Raw genomic sequence first — 17,895 nt, forward strand, 5'->3', positions numbered from 1 at the left:
GATGTAGTATGGGAATTGGGGATAGAGACTGTAGTGGGTGGGTGATTTGGGGCTTCATAGGATATAGGGGCTGTAGTAGAGGGATAAGATTATAACAGGAAAGCTTCAGTGCAAATGGAGCACTGTATATATATATATATATATATATATATATATATATATATATATATATATAGTGTATATTTAAGTTTGCCTATGATTCAATATTCCACTGCATTACTAAATTAATGTTTTCTATGTGTACCATTTTTTAAGTTGATAATCTGCATTGCGCTCAGTGGTGGGACTAAAATAGAAAGGGCCCTGGTCCAGTAATTATTTTGAGGCCCCCCTATCGCAAGGATGGAAAAAAGGTACAACTCCACCAATGCTTTGCCAGCTGGGGATCTTTTATATTTATGAAAAAGTGAAAACAAAAGCAAAGACATTATGGTATTTTCAAACAGTGAGGACTAGCCCACTATCCCTATTGGAAATACTGTAGGTTAGAGTATAGTTTTAACCCCTTAAGGACCAAACTTCTGGAATAAAAGGGAATCATGACATGTCACACATGTAATGTGTCCTTAAGGGATTAAGGGGTAGCATAGGCTAGGTACCTCTTGCCATTTACGAATATAAGTATGTAAGCCACAGTAGTTGGGCTAGAGGTTGTCACCCATGGTGCTCAGTAGAAGCTCAATGACAAGAAAGGTGAGTGAGTGGGGGGTGGGGAGGCGGTGTAGAGGGGTATGACCCCCATGCCATGGTGTATTGATGAAAAGGGACGTGTCCCAAAGGGCTTTCTATGTGGTAACAGCATATTAGTTCGAATATATATAGAGGTTATATTCAACTGAAAAATTATCGAAACAAACTAATCAGAACTAAATCAATGCAGGTGATCTTTGGCAGCTCAGGAGGCCGCACAAACAGATTAACCCTTGTGGGATCCCAGGCAGTCGACTGTGGGGCCAGAGCTGTGTTCAGTGATCCCTCTGTGGCAGCAGACAACCCGATCTTCTGGAACGTGCTAGGTATTTCAGAAGCCTCCAGTACTTTCAATGTCCCAGAGTGGTGGGGGATCAGGACTTCTTGGAGCTCCCCACTTACAAGGCATCTTGTGTTTTGTGAGTTTTATGTTTAAGGTCTCAAGGACCTTCACCAGTCCAGGATAGATGGTTGCTCTGGATAGATCTGGACCTTCTGGCTCATGGACCTTCACCAGTCCAGGATAGATAGGTTGCTCTGGATAGATCTGGGAAGAATGCCAGCTGGTGTTTTTCAAAGTTGTAGGGTGACTTACTGCAAATTGCGGTCATGAACACCTGCTTGTCAGGGCCGTTTTGGAAGCGTATTATTACGTCCCTGCGCACTCCTGCAGTGCTTGCTGGAGGTGCTAGGAGCCGGTAACAACCGTCTAGTACCATCAATTTGGTTTGTTTGGCAAAGAATAAGTGTGTTAGAAGCCTCCGGATCAGGTGAGATATTTCGGCTGTGGCGACATTGGCTGGAAGGCCGCGCACCTTTACGTTCTTCCACCGCCTCCGATCTTCCATTGCCGCCATGCGGTATTGAGTCTGGGGCTAATCACGCCGTAGCGTTGACAGGTCCCATTCTAGGTCAGTAAGCCGTGTCTCTTGGGCAGCTGTGGCAACATCCGTATCGTGTAGGCGGGCCAAGACTCCACTGATCTCTTCTTTAAATGCAGGAGATGTCAGCAGCAATATTTCAACGTAAATTGTCTAGTAGGGCCTTCAGGGTTGTGGCGGACCTGGTATCAGTCCCTGGGGTTGCCCGAAACCATATTGAGTTTCTACGAACAAACATGTATCCCCCTGTTAGGGAACTGAACAGAGTGTGTGTGGTCCCCTCCATTTATTGAATTAGAACACCGATCACCCCTGGCTGTTAACTGCAATTAAGGAGTACTTAAGTGCCTTCCCTGGGTTTTTGTCCATTTGTCTCCCAAACGTAGGCAGTGGTACTTGGTCATCGAGTGCATGAAACTAGTTTCGGCTACACGTTCTTGCGAACCATGCTCAAGATGGTACTGCTGCTTGTATACTTTCCCGAACAGTTAGGAGTACAGCATTCGGGAGGCAGAAACTACCGAACAGGGGGAACATTCGCATACTAACAGCCAGGGGATGGGTTTATCAGTGTTCGTATGACAACCCCCAAAATATGACTGGTCGTTGCCTTGTTTTCTCTGGAACTGTTTTGGGGCATCACCTCGTGGCCGATTCATTCAAAGGGCATTTCCGAACCAACGAAAGGATCTGACTGATATTTCAGCAAAATGTGCACTCAGATTCAAGCTATTCTGTGATGTGACTTTTGTGGGGTTCTGAAGTATTAAAATTTATTTTTGGGGTGTTTAAAATATTGTTGATTTTTCTGTACCTGCGAGATAATTGAGCTATAGCTTTTTCTCATGCAATAATCTCTCAGGCACAGAGTATCTTAGGAGGAAAAACCCCATATTTTTGTATAGGAGATCCAATGTAGGGGTCTGTGCATAAAAGCCGTGTGTCGCCAGTATAAAATCAGTTGACTCCCAGAACTGTGTGTTGTTACTGGAGGAATGGGCTATATATACTAACCAGCGCTTCCCTTCCAGCTCCAGAGGATAACAGTGGAGATGTTCAGTCTCAGCATCGCAGCTCCGCTACGAGGGTAAATTCTGTCACTGTTGTCCCTGCATTTTGCCTCTAATCTGTACCTCCAACTCCCTCAGATCAGTTAGGGACAACGTGGCCACTACGTATGTATTTTTTTTCTAAATACAAGAAAAAAATTAGAGCAGCACTAAATCACAATAGTGATTAATTTGCACTAATGAAGGGTGAGGAATAGTGAGAGAATGCTGGGTTTTACCATTTTAAAGTAGAGTCAGAGAGTATTATCAGGTGGTTAGTGTCTGTGATGACCACTGCCAGTTAGACTTGGTTGAGGACAACAGCGAGGAAAACTGATGTTTTTGTAAAATCCTTCCACCCACATAGACAAAGAACATCATTCATGATATCTACTTAGGACAAAGCGTGAGTTTCTATGAACAATGTTCTCACAAAACAGACACCTGCCAAATTGACTACTGCCATTGGACTCTTCCTTTTCTCTCTGAAAAGTTGTGGGAATCTCACAGCTTCTGATCAAACCTGTGGTTTTAAATTGTGGTGTACCAATTCTCTTTAATATTTTATTAGTGATATTGCAGAAGGTTTTGATGGTAAGGTATGTCTTTTTGCTGCTGATACAAATATATGTAACAGGGTTGATGTTCCAGGAGGGATAAGCCACATGGAAAATGATTTAGGTAAACTAGAAAAATGGTCAGAGCTGTGGCAACTGACATTTAATATGGATAAGTGTAGGATAATGCATCTTGGACATAAAAACCCAAGGGCAGAGTATATAATATATGATAGAGTCCAGTGGCGTACACACAACCCATGGGGCCCCGGTGCGAAAACTGATCCGGCCCCCCCCCCCTCCCCCCGCGCGAGCGCTTACTCTGCGCAGGCTGGGGCCGCAACACATGGCGACGGGCACCTGGTCGCAGGGCTGCGACCCGTGCGACCGCGGTATGTATGCCAGTACATGCATAAACACATACACTTAAAGGACCACTACAGACACCCAGATCACATCAGCGTAATGAAGTGGTCTGGGTGCCAGGTCTCTCTAGTTTTAACCCTGCAGCTGAAAACATAGCTATGTTTCACTGAGGGTTAATCCAGCCTCTAGTGGCTGTCTCATTGACAGCCGCTAGAGGATTTTCTGCGATTCTCACTGTGAAAATCACAGTGAGAAGACGCTGAACGTCCATAGGAAAGCATTGAGTAATGCTTTCCTATGGGCGGTTTGAATGCGCGCGTGGCTCTTGCCACGCATGTGCATTCGGAGCTGAGAGGCGGATGGGGACGGAGAGATCCCCAGCGTTAAGGGAGTCCAGCGCTGGAGAAAGGTAAGTGCTTAAGACACACACACACACACTCTCTCATGAACAGACACACACATTTACTGACAGACACACACTCAGTGACAGACGCACACAAACATACTCAGTAACAGACACACACACTAACACACACACTCTAACACACACACTAACACACACACACACTCTAACACTAACACACACACTCACTAACACTAACACACTCACTAACACACACACTCTAACACCAACACACACACTCACTAACACTAACACACTCACTAACACACACACTCTAACACTAACACACACACACACTAACACTAACACACACACTAACACTAACACACACACACACTCACTAACACTAACACACTCACTAACACACACACTCACACACTCACTAACACACACACTCTAACACTAACACACACACTCACTAACACTAACACACACACTCACTAACACTAACACACACACTCACTAACACACTCACTAACACACACACACTCACTAACACTAACACACTCTAACACTAACACACACACTCACTAACACTAACACACACACTCTAACACTAACACACACACTCACTAACACACTAACACACACACTCTAACACTAACACACACACTCACTAACACTAACACACACACTCTAACACTAACACACACTCACTAACACTAACACACACTCACTAACACTAACACACTCACTAACACTAACACACTCACTAACACACACACTCACTAACACACACACTCACTAACACTAACACACACACTCACTAACACACTCACTAACACACACACTCACTAACACTAACACACTCACTAACACACACACTCACTAACACTAACACACTCACTAACACTAACACACACACACTCACTAACACACACTCACTAACACACACACTCACTAACACTAACACACTCACTACCACACACACTCACTAACACACTCACTAACACACACACTCACTAACACTAACACACTCACTAACACTAACACACTCAAACGTTTTTTTTTTTAATCCCCCCAGCCTCCTTACCTGTGGGAGAGCTGGGGGGATTCCCTGGGGTCCAGTGGTGTTGCTGGCCAGGCTGTCACCCGGCTGGCTGGCGGGCGCGCGAGGGAGCACTGTCCCCTGGGTGCTCCCTCTTCAGCTCCCTCGCGCGCCGCGTACTGATGCCGGAGCCGGAAGATGACGTCATCTTCCGGCCGTCATCTTCCGGCTCCGGTTTCAGTGCGGTGCGCGAGGGAGCTGAAGAGGGAGCACCCAGGGGACAGTGCTCCCTCGCGCACCCGCCAGCCAGCCGGGTGACAGCAGGGCCAGCCTCGGGGGGCCCGGAGGTGGCCGGCTCCTGGGCCCCCCAGCAGAAGAGGCTGGCCCTGTGGGTACATACCTGGGTCGCAGGGCGGCCGGGCCCCCTGGTGGGCCGGGCCCGGTCGCAGCCGCGACCCCTGCGACCCTGGTATGTACGCCACTGATAGAGTCCTAACCTCAACATCTGAGGAAAGGAATTTAGGGGTAATTATTTCAGATGACCTAAAGGTAGGAAGGCAATGTATTAGAACAGCATGGAATGCTAGCAGAATGCTTGGTTGTATAGGGATAGGTATTACACTAGAAAGAGGGAAGTGCTCATGCCATTGTACAGAACACTAGTGAGCCCTCACTTGGAGTATTGTACACAGTACTGGAGAACGTATCACCAGAAGGATATTTAAACTTTAAAGATAGTTCAGAGAAGGGCTACTAAACTGGTTCATGGATTACAGAATAAAACTTACAAGGAAAGGTTAAGGGATCTTAACATATATAGCTTCCAGGAAAGACGAGACAGGGGGGATATGATAGAAACATTTAAATGCACAAAGTGAATCAACACAGTAAAGGAGGCCACTATATTTAAAAGAAGAAAAACTACCACAACAAGAGGACATAGTCTTAAACCAGAGGGGCAAATGTTTAAACATTATATCAGGATGTATTACTTTACCAAGAGCATAGTGGATGTATGGAATAGCATTCCAGCTTAAGTGGTAGAGGTTAACACAGTGAAGAAGTTTAAGCATGCGTGGGATAGGAATAAAGCTATCCTAGCTATGAGATAAGGTCAGGGACTAATGAAAGTATTTAGAAAATTGGGCAGACTACATAGGCCTAATGGTTCTTATCTGCTGTTACATTCTATGTTTCTATGTTTGTTTTTATAAACATAATTCCTGTTAAATACTTTTCAGCATTTGTTATGCTTATATTATATCTGTTCCTCTCTCAAAACATATAAATACAGTTTGTTTGTCCCCAAAATTATACTAGACCTAGCTTTGAACCAGTGGAATCTGCAACTCAAACTTTTAACAGCAGAATGCTACTATAGAGGCTATAGAGTTCGGGGGGCGTGGCTACTAGCGATACCGAGTGGATGTCTCACTGCAGAGCTCCGCTCAGGCCTGAGAAAATATATCTATTAACAGCCACAAAAGCAGAGATTTTACCTCAAAACGAAGACATCCCCCATATAGAGATATGGGGCGAAGAAATAGGAAGGCTCAAGGGTCGGCGGGTCCCCACCAGCCAGATATCAGAACCTCATTTGAACGGCCGACAGACTCACAGGCTGTAAAGATGGCGCCGGACTCACGCCGCACACAGGCGGAATCTGAGGCCTCGCAGGACGAAGAGGATCCCACACCCTCCCCACAGTCCGGAACACCATCCGGCCTCTCTGACATGGAGGAAGACGAGACACCCTCCACAAAAGGGGACATTAACAGACTCCTCGCAGAAATGAGGAACATATGGGGAGCAGAACTCAAGCAAGTCCAGGCTGGGGTAGGGGAGCTGAACCAAAGAATCCAGACACTGGAAAGCCGTGAGACGGCCAGAGAAAATAAACAAATGGACAGGGACACCCAACTGGACAAACTCACCTCACAAGTGCAGCAACTGAGACGATCGGTGACCACAATTGAGGTCAGGCACCGGCGGAAAAACCTCCGTCTCCGAGGGGTCCCCGAGTCGATAACCGATGAGCAGCTCCTGCCCTATGCCCACAAGCTGATAGTGCACATGGGAGTGAAGGGAGGTGAGGACAAGCAGCGGCTCTCCTCAGCATTCCGGGTGCGGAAATCGGCGGCAGCCCCTAGTGGAGCACCCAGGGACATCATCATGGTGACCCTGGATATAACTATAAGATCAGCTATAATGGCACGTTCCCGTGAAATGGGGGTAATCACTAATGGAGGCCACACAGTGGCTATATTTCCTGACATACCATTCACTGTCCTCACGGAGAAAAGAAAGCTGGCGCCTATAGCCAAAAGGTTGCGAGACTCGGGAATAAGATACCGCTGGGGAGTGGAGGGTACACTCCTAACGGAAATAGAGGGAGAGAGTGTGGTCTTAGCATCGGAAGATGACCCGGAGCCCTTCCTGCAAAAGGTGGGTCTGCCCCCGGCAAGGGACATCACCACGACTAACAAGAGTTCCGAAAGCCCGGATAGTCCCAGGGGGACTGACCACACAAAGAACAAACCACCCAACTTCCAGATAAAGAGTCTGACTCCTGCACACAGAGCCGCAGAAACAAGACTGTCCGACAAGCAGGACCGAAAGAACACCATCACTCATAGGAAATTCCTTTGGTAACCTGACTTAATCTGTTGACCTACAAAAACCGGCCACCGATCATGCACTTCGACACAGTGACAAACAGGACAAGCACCTGAAGCCCCAGCACCTCTCTAGCGGACGCCTACATGGATAACCCCGTAGAGACCCAACCGCCCACCTAACTACATGGCATTACTACTTGGTGACACGACTGAATGGGCTGCATGCGATGCATCGCTACATGTACTGTGATACTCAATATCTTAGGCCAATGTATTACGGCACCAACATCATTGCGCTGTACTAAATATAACGTTGCTAGGGATATTACAATGCTGGAGCTGTCACATAGTTAGAGAGGTTACATTATGAAGATGTTACAGAACCAAGGATGCTGCGGCACCAAGGATGCTGCAGTACCTGCAATAACTGTGATGGTGCAGTACCTGAGATGTAGCAGACCCAGAGACGTTGCAAACCAGAGGTGCTCCAGAACCAGAGAGGTTGCATTAATAATGATGTTGCACTACTAGAGCTGTTAAGTTGCAAGCGTTGTTGCATTTCCGGAGCTGTCGCATTACTAGAGTTGTTGCATTAAATGTGATGTTGCATAGTCAAGAACACTATGTTACCAGAGATGCTGCATAATCATAAGGGCGGCTTACTATATATCTTATACCGCTACGTGTACTGCATAACTATTTTATTAAAGTTCTATATTCATACACAGAGAGAGGGTGCACTACCACATATAGGGTATAACTACAATCCTGCACTGCAAAAGAGACTACACTACTGATTATATGACCTAACTATGTAAAGGCATACTCGTGTGTATATTTAGCATAAAGGTACACGTTGACTACACTTGGCATTTCTAACGCAGGCCCTCACTGTGGACACTGCATAGGTACATAATAGGCACTAATATGCATATGTGTGGTCGCCAACCATGTTACATGCTCAAACATATCGCATTATCAAGAATGTGTTAAAGAGGTGTTAAATATGTTAAACATCCACATAGACGGCAGCACTACACGAATCACTGTGATAGCCATATTATAGCGCTAGTAAGATGTTACTACAAAGTTGTTGCATAGCCATGTTACGAATTTATTGTAATACTGAATATACTGCATAACTGTGCTGATATCATAACCGCATATACCGTATAAATGTACATGTTGATATTTTCAAAATAAAAAAATACAAAATTTAAAAAAAAAAATGTCAAGTTCCTATCTTGACCCCCACCAGAGATAATGAGCCCGAAAATAAAGGAACACTATAGTATTCCTGACCCTGTAGTGTTAAATTCACTATTTATCCTCTCCTTAACACCATAACCCCCAATTAACTCCCTTACCACGCTTAATACAGTAAAATCGTGCCTTTATTCTAGTCTGCTGGTGCTGGCTCTGCCCCTGACATCATCAGATGTGGTGATCTCAGCCAATCACCATGCTATCCCACAGGAAATGATTGGATTGGATGATATTGTCAAGGAGGCAGATCAGGGGCAGTGTCAGCACAAGCCAAACACAGCCCTGGCCAAACAGCATCTCCTTATAAAAAATGCATTCAATCAGTGCATCTCTATGAGGAAAGTTAAGTGTCTCCATGCAGAGAGTGGATACACTGAATGTTGCAGCACTGTGTGTGGCAATCATGATTAAACCAAGTATAAATAAAAAAAAACCCGGTGAATGCATAGAGGAAATCACTAGAAAAAAAACAGAAAAAACAGGAAAATTCAAAGATCACTTTGGAATGGACTGACCTTGAATTGTGCATGTTAGCAGTTTTTTTGTGAGCGCCTTTAAATGTGACATTGCAATTATGTAGTGAAGTGAATCAGTAGGAGATTTGCCATTTAACTTATATTTAGTTCATAATATATATTGTGACATTAAATATGCTAATTCAACTTTTTTTTACAACCTCTAGGTCCATGAAGACCCGAATCCTGCAATGTTCCAACTGGATAAACATGAACAATTAGTCCTTATATATAAGCAGGTAAATTAAAACATCTTCACATTAAGACTACTATTTTCATTTAATTTCTATTTATTTATTTTCTTATGTTCTAAGATATTTCCTTTTACTCACGTTCTAATAACAACCATTAGGCTGTATCCAAAGACACCGACTCCGACCATGAAATAAGATAATGGCAACCTAAATTTTAACCAGCCGATCGTACGTTGGTTGTTGTAGAAGCCATAAAACAGAACCGAATATTTGGCATATCCCTAAAATGTAAAACATGACTAATGTTACATTTATAATTATATGTTGGAAAAAAAAGTAAATCACAGCTAGCATACCAGTAGATTTGTATCACATGTTATCACCAACAAATTAAGCATATTCCCTGTGTTCAAATACAAGATGTTAAAGCGGCACTGTCATCATCTCCCCCTGCAAAATGATTATTCCATAAATTTTTTTCTTAATGAAATACTCTTATTGACTGTGTTGGAATTCCACACTGTCGGGTTCTTTGCAAATTATGCAAAGTCCCCAGACAGTGACAGTTCCACTTCAAAAGAAAAAAAAAAACAGTCACCGAATCGAAACAAAGAAGGCCTGTTTGATGTTAACTGTATAACTGTATAAAGTTGTCTATTCACTAAACTGTGAGCTCTGGTTTGCAACATTTAAGCCAAAATTCCTGATATATTTCAGCTTGCCTATTTTGGCTTACATTTTGTAGGCTGTTTGTAAGCTCAGCATAACTTTAATAAATAAACCCCATATGTTTTAATTACAGGAATTACATAGTCGTATTGCTAGAGATGCCATTTTGTCATACAAACATCGGTAACCTGTAGACATCTTCTACCTTAAGAAAAACAAACAGAAACACATACTTGCTCAGATGCTTGAAGAGGGCCTGCAAGGTAAATAGAGCTTTGGTTGCCAAGAATTGTGAGTAAAGTGCATATTTTATTTTAACATAACTCCAAATGTAATGCTAAATTTTACCTCAGATGTTATTTTAACTCTAACTGTAACCCCAAGTTACCCCATTAACCTCCACAACTAAAACTCACTCGTAACCCTAAATTTCCTAACTCCAGAGCTCTAGCAAACAAATCAACACTGACTTTACTTACTTTGCTGGATCTTACTGAGCATTACTCTTCAGTCTGTATGCGTGTATGCTTACGTATCCTTACTAGATTTGTGAACAAATGTTTCTGGTACAAACTAATCAAATTCCTTTTAATCTACAGCCAAACACATCTATTTGTCTTGAATTTACAGTTGTGCAAAAAAAATTGCATAACCTTGAAGAATTGGTAATATATTTACCATTTTTAAAGAAAACATGAGTGAGCAGGCAAAACACATTTCTTTTATTTCTTTTGGGATTCATATTCATCTGTAGGTTATAACCGAATGGCACTGTCATAAAGCAAAACATAGCAACAAAGAAACAAGTGAAATTACCCCAGTTCCAAAGTCTGCATACCCTTAGTTCTTAATACTGTGTATTGCCCCTTTAGCATCAATGACAGCATGCAGTCTTTTGTAATAGTTGTCTATGAGGCCCATCATTCTTGAAGGTGGTATAGCTGCCCATTCGTCTTGGCAAAATGTGTCCAGGTCATACAAAGTCTTTGGTCGTCTTGCATGAACCGCACGTTTGAGATCTCCCCAGAGGGGCTTGATGATATTAAGGTCAGAAGACTGTGATGGCCACTCCAGAACCTTCACCTTCTTCTGCTGTAACCACTGGAAGGCCAACTTGGCCTTGTGCTTAGGGCCATTGTCATGCTGGAAAGTCCAAGAGCGTCCAATTCCATATCCTTTGTGCAGAAGAATGCAAATTGCCTGCCAGTATTTTCTCATAACATACTGCATTAATCTTGCCATCAATTTTTTACAAGATTCCCCATGCCATTAGAATTACACACCTTTAAAACATCAGTGAGCTCCCACCATGCTTTACAGTGGGGATGGTATTCTTTTCACTTTAGGCCTTGTTGAACCCTCTCCAAACATTGCACTTATGGCTGTGACCATAAAGCTCTAGTTTGGTCTCGTCTCTCTAAATTATAGTGTGCCAGAAGCTATAAAGCGTGTCAAGGTGTTGTCGGTCATATTATAACCAGGCTTTTTTTGTGGCATTGGCACCTTAAAGGCTTCTTTCTGGCAACTCAACAATTTTCAAGGCTTTGGGTATCTTGTTATGTCCTTTTCCATTTATAAAGTTCCATTCAGGGCCGGCGCGTCCATAAGGCGGCACAGGCGGCCGCCTTAGGGCGCACCGGCTCTGGGGGTGCAAAATTCCAGTGACCGGCAGGAGGGAAGTGCTCCCTCCTGCCAGGTCACCTCCTGGATCCCCGGAAGCTGCGCGGCGTGCGGCTGAAGTTGATTAGGAGGCGGCGAGGGAGCTCTGATCTCTCTGACCGGCTCCCTCGCGCGCCTTTTGCTGATGCCGCGGGAGACGGAATATGACGTCATATTCCGGCTCCCGCGGCAGCAGAAAACAGCCTGCGAGGGAGCCGGTCAGAGAGATCAGAGCTCCCTCGCCGCCTCCTAATCAACTTCAGCCGCACGCCGCGCAGCAGCCTCACTGGACCACCAATGAGAGACCCACGCCAGCACTCCAGGTAGGGAGGCTGGGTGAGAACTTTAAATTTAATTTATTATTAATTCTTTATTAATTACTGTGTGTGTGTATGTGTGTGTGCATGTGAGTGTGAGTGTGTATGTCAGTGTGTATGTGTGTCTGTGAGTTTGTGTGTCTGTCAGTGTGTGTCAGTATGTGTGTCTGTCAGTGTGTGTCTGTGAGTTTGTGTGTGAGTGAGTGTGTCTGTCAGTGTGTGTGCGTGCATGTGAGTATGTGTGTCTGTTAGTGTGTGTGTAAGTGTGTCTATGAGTTTGTGTGTGAGTGAGTGTGTATGTCAGTGTGTGTGAGTGTGTATGTCAGTGTGTGTGTGCGCATGTGAGTTTGTGTGTCTGTCAGTGTGTGTGTGTTCCAGTATGTGTGTCTGTGAGTTTGTGTGTGTGTGTGTGTGTGTGTCTGTCAGTGTGTGTGTGTGCGCATGTGAGTATGTGTGTCTGTTAGTGTGTGTGTGTAAGTGTGTCTAGGAGTTTGTGTGTGAGTGAGTGTGTCTGTCAGTGTGTGTGAGTGTGTATGTCAGTGTGTGTGTGCGCATGTGAGTATGTGTGTCTGTCAGTGTGTGTGTTCCAGTATGTGTGTCTGTGAGTTTGTGTGTGTGTGTGTCTGTCAGTGTGTGTGTGCGCGCATGTGAGTATGTGTGTCTGTCAGTGTGTGTGTAAGTGTGTCTATGAGTTTGTGTGTGAGTGAGTGTGTATGTCAGTGTGTGCGTGCGCATGTGAGTATGTGTGTCTGTCAGTGTGTGTGTGTGTTCCAGTATGTGTGTCTGTGAGTTTGTGTGTGTGTGTGTATGTGTGTGTGTGTCTGTCAGTGTGTGTGTGTGTGTGTCAGTGTGTGTGTGCGTGCATGTGAGTATGTGTGTGTAAGTGTGTCTATGAGTTTGTGTGTGAGTGAGTGTGTCTGTCAGTGTGTGTGAGTGTGTATGTCAGTGTGTGTGTGCGCATGTGAGTATGTGTGTCTGTCAGTGTGTGTGTGTTCGAGTATGTGTGTCTGTGAGTTTGTGTGTGTGTGTGTGTGTCTGTCAGTGTGCGTGTGAGTGTCTGTCAATGAATGAGTGTGTCAGATAAGTGAGTCTGGCTGTCAGAGACGTCTGTGTGTTTGTCATTGAGTGTGTGTGACTGTCAGTGTTTATACACCCCTGACTGTAGCGTGGCCAAGCGGAGTGTACCGTGGTACAGGAACTTCTTTTTCCTGTACCTGGCAGGAAGGACATGAAAAGCTCACTGTACCGGGATTCGCTCCGCTCAGCCACGCTACAAGAAAGGTAGGAGGCATACCAGGAAGGGGAGGGGACCACTATGGGGGTGGGTGAGGAGGGGAGAAATACCCTGAGGTACAGGAAAAGGAGGGAGGCGGGAAAGGAACACTAAGCGACAGGGAACAGAGGGGGGAGGGGAGAGGAACACTAAGGGACAGGGAAAGGAGGAGAGAGGGGAGAGGAACAGTAAGGGTCAGAGAAGGGAGGGGACCATTAAGGGACGGGGAGAGGGGCTGGATGTGAAAGAAACACACAGCGGGGCTTGAGAAGGAAAGAGACACACACAAAGGAGCTGGGAAGAGTAAAATACACAAAAGGGCTGGGAGAAAAGGAGTCACACAAAGGGTCTGGGAGGAGTAAGACACACAAAATGTGGGAGGATGTAAGAGTCATACAAAGAGGAGACATAGGAGACAAACAAAGGCAAAAATAGGAGATAAAATACAATGGAGTCAGATATTTAAAGACGGGATAAGAAACACAAAAGGGAGGTTAAGAGGCACACAGGTGCAGATGTTTTTGGGGGTGCGGAAAAATGCATCTTTGCCCATGTACCCAAAATTCTTTGCACCGGCCCTGGTTCCATTACCTTGTTGCACATGTTTTTGGCAGTTATTTTCTGCTTCCCATGGCTCAGTATCTAGCCTTTAAAAAGCCACGCATGTGGGAAATAACCTTTAATTGCCATTTTAATGTGTGTGTCATCTTGTTTGTTTGTAACAAGGCCAAACATTCAATGGTATGTAAACTTTTTATCAGGGCCATTTGGGTGATTTCTGTTAACATTATGATTTAAAAATTAGCTAAACAACTATGTGATAATAAATGGCTTCAAATGATCACTATCCTTCAATAAAATAATTTTTTTGCATGATCAGCCATATTTTCAAAATAATTAAAATTTTCACAATTTCTGACAGGGTATGCAAACTTTTGAGCGCAACTGTAACTGTAGAGTTTTATTCAATGAAATCCCAGACAGATCGATAAAAGGAATATGATTCGTTCATACCATTTGAAAAGCATTTGTGCACAAGGCTTACTCATACTGGTGGCCATTTTTGAGAATGACAACATGATTTTTAACCCCTTAAGGACACATGACATGTCTGACATGTCATGATTCCCTTTTATTCCAGAAGTTTGGTCCTTAAGGGGTTAAAAACATAATTCCAAAGGCTTCACTCATCAGATACTGCAGAAAGCAGGCAAATCAATGTCTCAGCTCTTTGGTCGTCAACTTGCATTCTTTTATAGCTTTTGGGTTATAGATCATAAATAATATAAAGATTGCTTATGCGGTCTAATATTTTCAGTTTTTCAGTAGTGAACAATGGCATTATGTGAATTATATGGCCACTGCTTCTGTAACTGTTATCTATTTCCTCCTCATCAAAGTAAATTTTCAGATATTAACCACACACAAGAGATTTTTTTTTAAATCTGCATATCAGACCAAATTCACTCTCTGTACACAATAAATATCACTAAAATACTACACTTAGCAAAATAATACAGTACAGGAGAAAATGGCAGTGGTTTGCCACGAGGCCAAATATCATGTATTTTGTACATCACAACACAAATTTGGCACTTACTACTTTGGCACTTGCCTGCCCAGTCAATTTATATAACTCTCTTGGTAGAGAAATAATGTAATGTTCAGACTGTATTATCTTACATAGTTTTGTGTCATTTGCAAACACCTAAAAATAACTTCCAATGCTCTCTTCAAGATCATTTACAAATAGATAAAGGAGCAGTGAACCCAGGGCAGAACCTTGAGGCACTTCATCTACCACTTTTGTCCTATTTGAACATTTTCAATTTACAACTGCTCTCTGCACTCTATCTTAACGCCAGTGTTCTATCCAAAAATCAAGATCCATTTTAATATTTGATAATATATTTTTTAGATTGTCTTATTTATCTTGTTCACTGTGTGGTAATGTATGAACCCCACAATTATTTTTGTTTAAAGTTCTTAAAATGAAAACAAAAAAATAAAAATAGGAAAGACTTTTACCTCAAAATCCCAAAGTACAGAGAAATCCATAGCTGTTTTTTCTTCCCTTCTAGGAACTGTTTTCCGTGGTAAGCTTCCATATGGGAGACCCATTAAAATCTGAGTCAGTGTTCATGGAAGAAGAGAAAACAAAGTTACTTTTAATATATAAATGATGTAAATGTCTTAGGGAGCACTCTAAGAACCATAAGCACTATTACCATGAGCGGGCTGGGACAGGGGCAGGGAGGCAATTGCCCTCCAGGCTGCCCTAAATCATTTTTAAAACGGCCACCTCAAGAGGTGGCTTTCTAATTAAGCGGTTTAGGGAGCCGCCTAAGGCCTTGATGCCGCCTAAACCACCTTAGGGTAGACTGTGTCAGGGCCACGGCAACGCTCTGCCCGGGTCTTGTGAGGTACATGGTCTGCAACTCGTTTTCCTGGCACTATAGGGTCATTAGGTCCCCCTCAGGGCTCCCCTCCCGCTTGGCTTAAAACCCCTTCAGCCACTTACCTTTCTCCAGCGCCGGGCTTCCTCGGTGCTGGGGAACTCTCCTCCCTCTGCAGACATCAGATCCGAATGCGCATGCGTGCACATTCAAACCGCCCATAGAAAAGCATTACTCAATGCTTTCCTATGGACGTCCAGCGTCTTCTCACCGTGATTTTCACAGTGAGAATCGCGGAAGCGCCTCTAGCAGCTGTCAGTGAGACAGCCACTAGAGGCTGGATTAACCCTTAGTGAAACATAGCAGTTTCTGTGAAACTGCTATGCAGGGTTAAAACTAGAGGGACCTGGCACCCAGACCACTTCATGAAGCGGAAGTGGTCTGGGTGCCTATAGTGGTCCTTTAAGGCCTGGGCACCATGCTTTCTCTAGGCTCACTTGGACTACATGCATTAAGTTTATATTTTCTATGCATTATGTTTGCTTTATGAGCGGCCTTCAGTGGAACTATTCTATCCTATTATCCTATCACACTAATTCTGTTTCACAGCATGTTCCTAATTTTAAGAAATAAGCTGCTACTACACACACGCATTACCAATGTAGTTGCCTTACAATTTGTTCCTGTGTATTTTACTTAGAGATGTTGGCTTAGCCTGAATCACAAAGCTTACTTACTTTAACATTTATGTATAGACATTAATCAATGCTTACTTCATCTAAAGTAAAGTAACTCTCTAGCCATTAAGGTTTTGCATGCCATTATACCTTCATTTTATGTTATTTTTCTATTATAAAAAGTACATTATTATCATATGACATCCTACCCTGCATCCCAGATGTTTATTACCATGTATATTCCTGCTATGATGTCATTACCTGCCTGTATGTCTTACTATGCACGCAAAAATAACGAATATAATTTTTTCAATTTTTTTTATCAAATGTAGAATCCACACAACCACACTTAATCCAGCAACAGGACACATCTTTCCTAAAGTGGGACTGTCACTTATTACCATTGTTTCCTCTTCTCTTTCTCTTTCCCAATCTGTTCTTATTTTCGTAATTTCTGATCTGTTTCTCTTTAAAACAGAAGACAAAGTAGGAACTGTTTTAGCTACACTTGACAACTTTGACAACAGAGTGGAGCTTAAAGGGACACTATAGTCACCCAGACCACTTCAGCTCAATGAAGTGGTCTGGGTACCAGGCCCCTCAGGTTTCTAACCCTTCAAATGTAAACATAGCAGTTTCAGAGAAACTGCTATGTTTACATAGCAGGATTAATCCAACCTCTAGTGGCTGTCTTCCTGACAGCCGCTAGAGGCGCTTCTGTGACGCTGGATGCGAAATTCGCATCCAGCGTGCAGAACGTCCATAGGAAAGCATTGAGAAATGCTTTCCTATGGACTGTTAGAATGCACGCACGGCTCTTGCCGCATATGCGCATTCCGCTCTACTCTGGAGCTGACGTCGGCGGGGGAGGAGAAGTCACCAGCACCGAGGGAGCCCGTCGCTGGATAAAGGTACGCTGCTAAAGGGGTTTTAACCCCTTCAGCGCCACAGGAGGGGGACCCTGAGGGTGAGGGCCCCCCAAGGATGACATAGTGTCAGGAAAACGGGTTTGTTTTCCTGACACTAGTGGTCCTTTAATCAAGCTCAACTTACTTTGTCACGGAAAATTATTCCACAATGCCTACCTCTCTGTCCTTTCCTCCTTCTCACAAGATCTTTGTGCATCATTTCTATCTACGGATAGTAGACTTGGGCTATTCATCCATTCATCCAAAAGACAAATGAACAAATACAAATTACAATGAATGAAACAAAAAACGAATAGCTCATTGGACGAAACTCCATTTGTGCAATTCATTCATTTATTCACTTGTTTTAGTTACAAGGAGGGAGCTTCTGGCTCACAGTTCCCTACATGTAATATTTTAAAATAGAGCTTCCAAAATCCCCCATAGGGCCATATCTACTCAACAGCAA

The 17,895-nt window shown here is 43.7% G+C and overlaps 1 protein-coding gene across 1 annotated transcript in view; it reads right to left on the reverse strand.

Annotated features, from left to right (window-relative positions):
- LOC134609431 (transmembrane channel-like protein 2) overlaps window positions 1–17,895 on the reverse strand; it is a 107,712-nt gene that overhangs the window by 69,951 nt on the left and 19,866 nt on the right. Inside the window, exons 6-7 of the mRNA XM_063453108.1 lie at window positions 15,474–15,572; window positions 9,666–9,808 (exon numbers count right to left, since the gene is read on the reverse strand). Coding sequence (XP_063309178.1) covers window positions 9,666–9,808; window positions 15,474–15,572 — 242 coding nt within the window. The remainder of the gene's footprint in view (window positions 1–9,665; window positions 9,809–15,473; window positions 15,573–17,895) is intronic.

The sequence above is a fragment of the Pelobates fuscus genome, chromosome 4 (assembly GCF_036172605.1).
Source record: "Pelobates fuscus isolate aPelFus1 chromosome 4, aPelFus1.pri, whole genome shotgun sequence".
NCBI classification, from domain to species: domain Eukaryota; kingdom Metazoa; phylum Chordata; class Amphibia; order Anura; family Pelobatidae; genus Pelobates; species Pelobates fuscus.